At 43.0% G+C, this 533-nt stretch overlaps 1 protein-coding gene across 1 annotated transcript in view; it reads left to right on the top strand.

Annotated features, from left to right (window-relative positions):
- Positions 1-4: 4 nt before the first annotated feature.
- The window catches only part of LOC119593538 (crustacyanin-A2 subunit-like), an 11,816-nt gene continuing 11,287 nt past the window's right edge, over positions 5-533 (top strand). Inside the window, exons 1-2 of the mRNA XM_037942499.1 lie at positions 5-144; positions 232-425. Coding sequence (XP_037798427.1) covers positions 5-144; positions 232-425 — 334 coding nt within the window. The remainder of the gene's footprint in view (positions 145-231; positions 426-533) is intronic.

A 533-nucleotide genomic window follows, 5' to 3' on the forward strand; every position in this document is an offset into this window, starting at 1 on the left:
CACCATGTTGAAGGTACTCGTCGCTGCTGCCCTCGTGGCTCTTGTATCCGCCGACAGCATTCCAGGTTTCGTAGCTCCTGGAAATTTTGTCTGGGTGGCAAATCAAGACAACTTCGACCTTCTCAGAGTAAGTTTTCTTATAATGTATTGCTTTCTAATAGCATCTTCACTTACAAATGGATTATTGCACGATTATCTCCAAGTGTCTAAGTAACATCTGTTCCCCAACAGTATGCTGGTCGCTGGTATCAGTTCCAAATCATCGGCATCGCCATACACTCGCTGCGACTACGACTACTCTGACTACGGCTTTAAGGTGACCGCAGCTGGATTCAGTCCCAACAACGAGTACCTCAGACTGCAGGGCAAGATCTATCCCACAAAGGACTTCCCAGCTGCCTATGTGCTCATTGATTTTCCTTCTGGTATGCGTAATTTATTCTTTCTTATATACATTAATACTGAGCATAAAAGAGATAGAATATTGACCAATGACTCATTGTAATTATGTGTTGTCCCTTATTTTATCAACA

Source organism: Penaeus monodon, chromosome 32, assembly GCF_015228065.2.
Source record: "Penaeus monodon isolate SGIC_2016 chromosome 32, NSTDA_Pmon_1, whole genome shotgun sequence".
NCBI lineage: Eukaryota > Metazoa > Arthropoda > Malacostraca > Decapoda > Penaeidae > Penaeus > Penaeus monodon.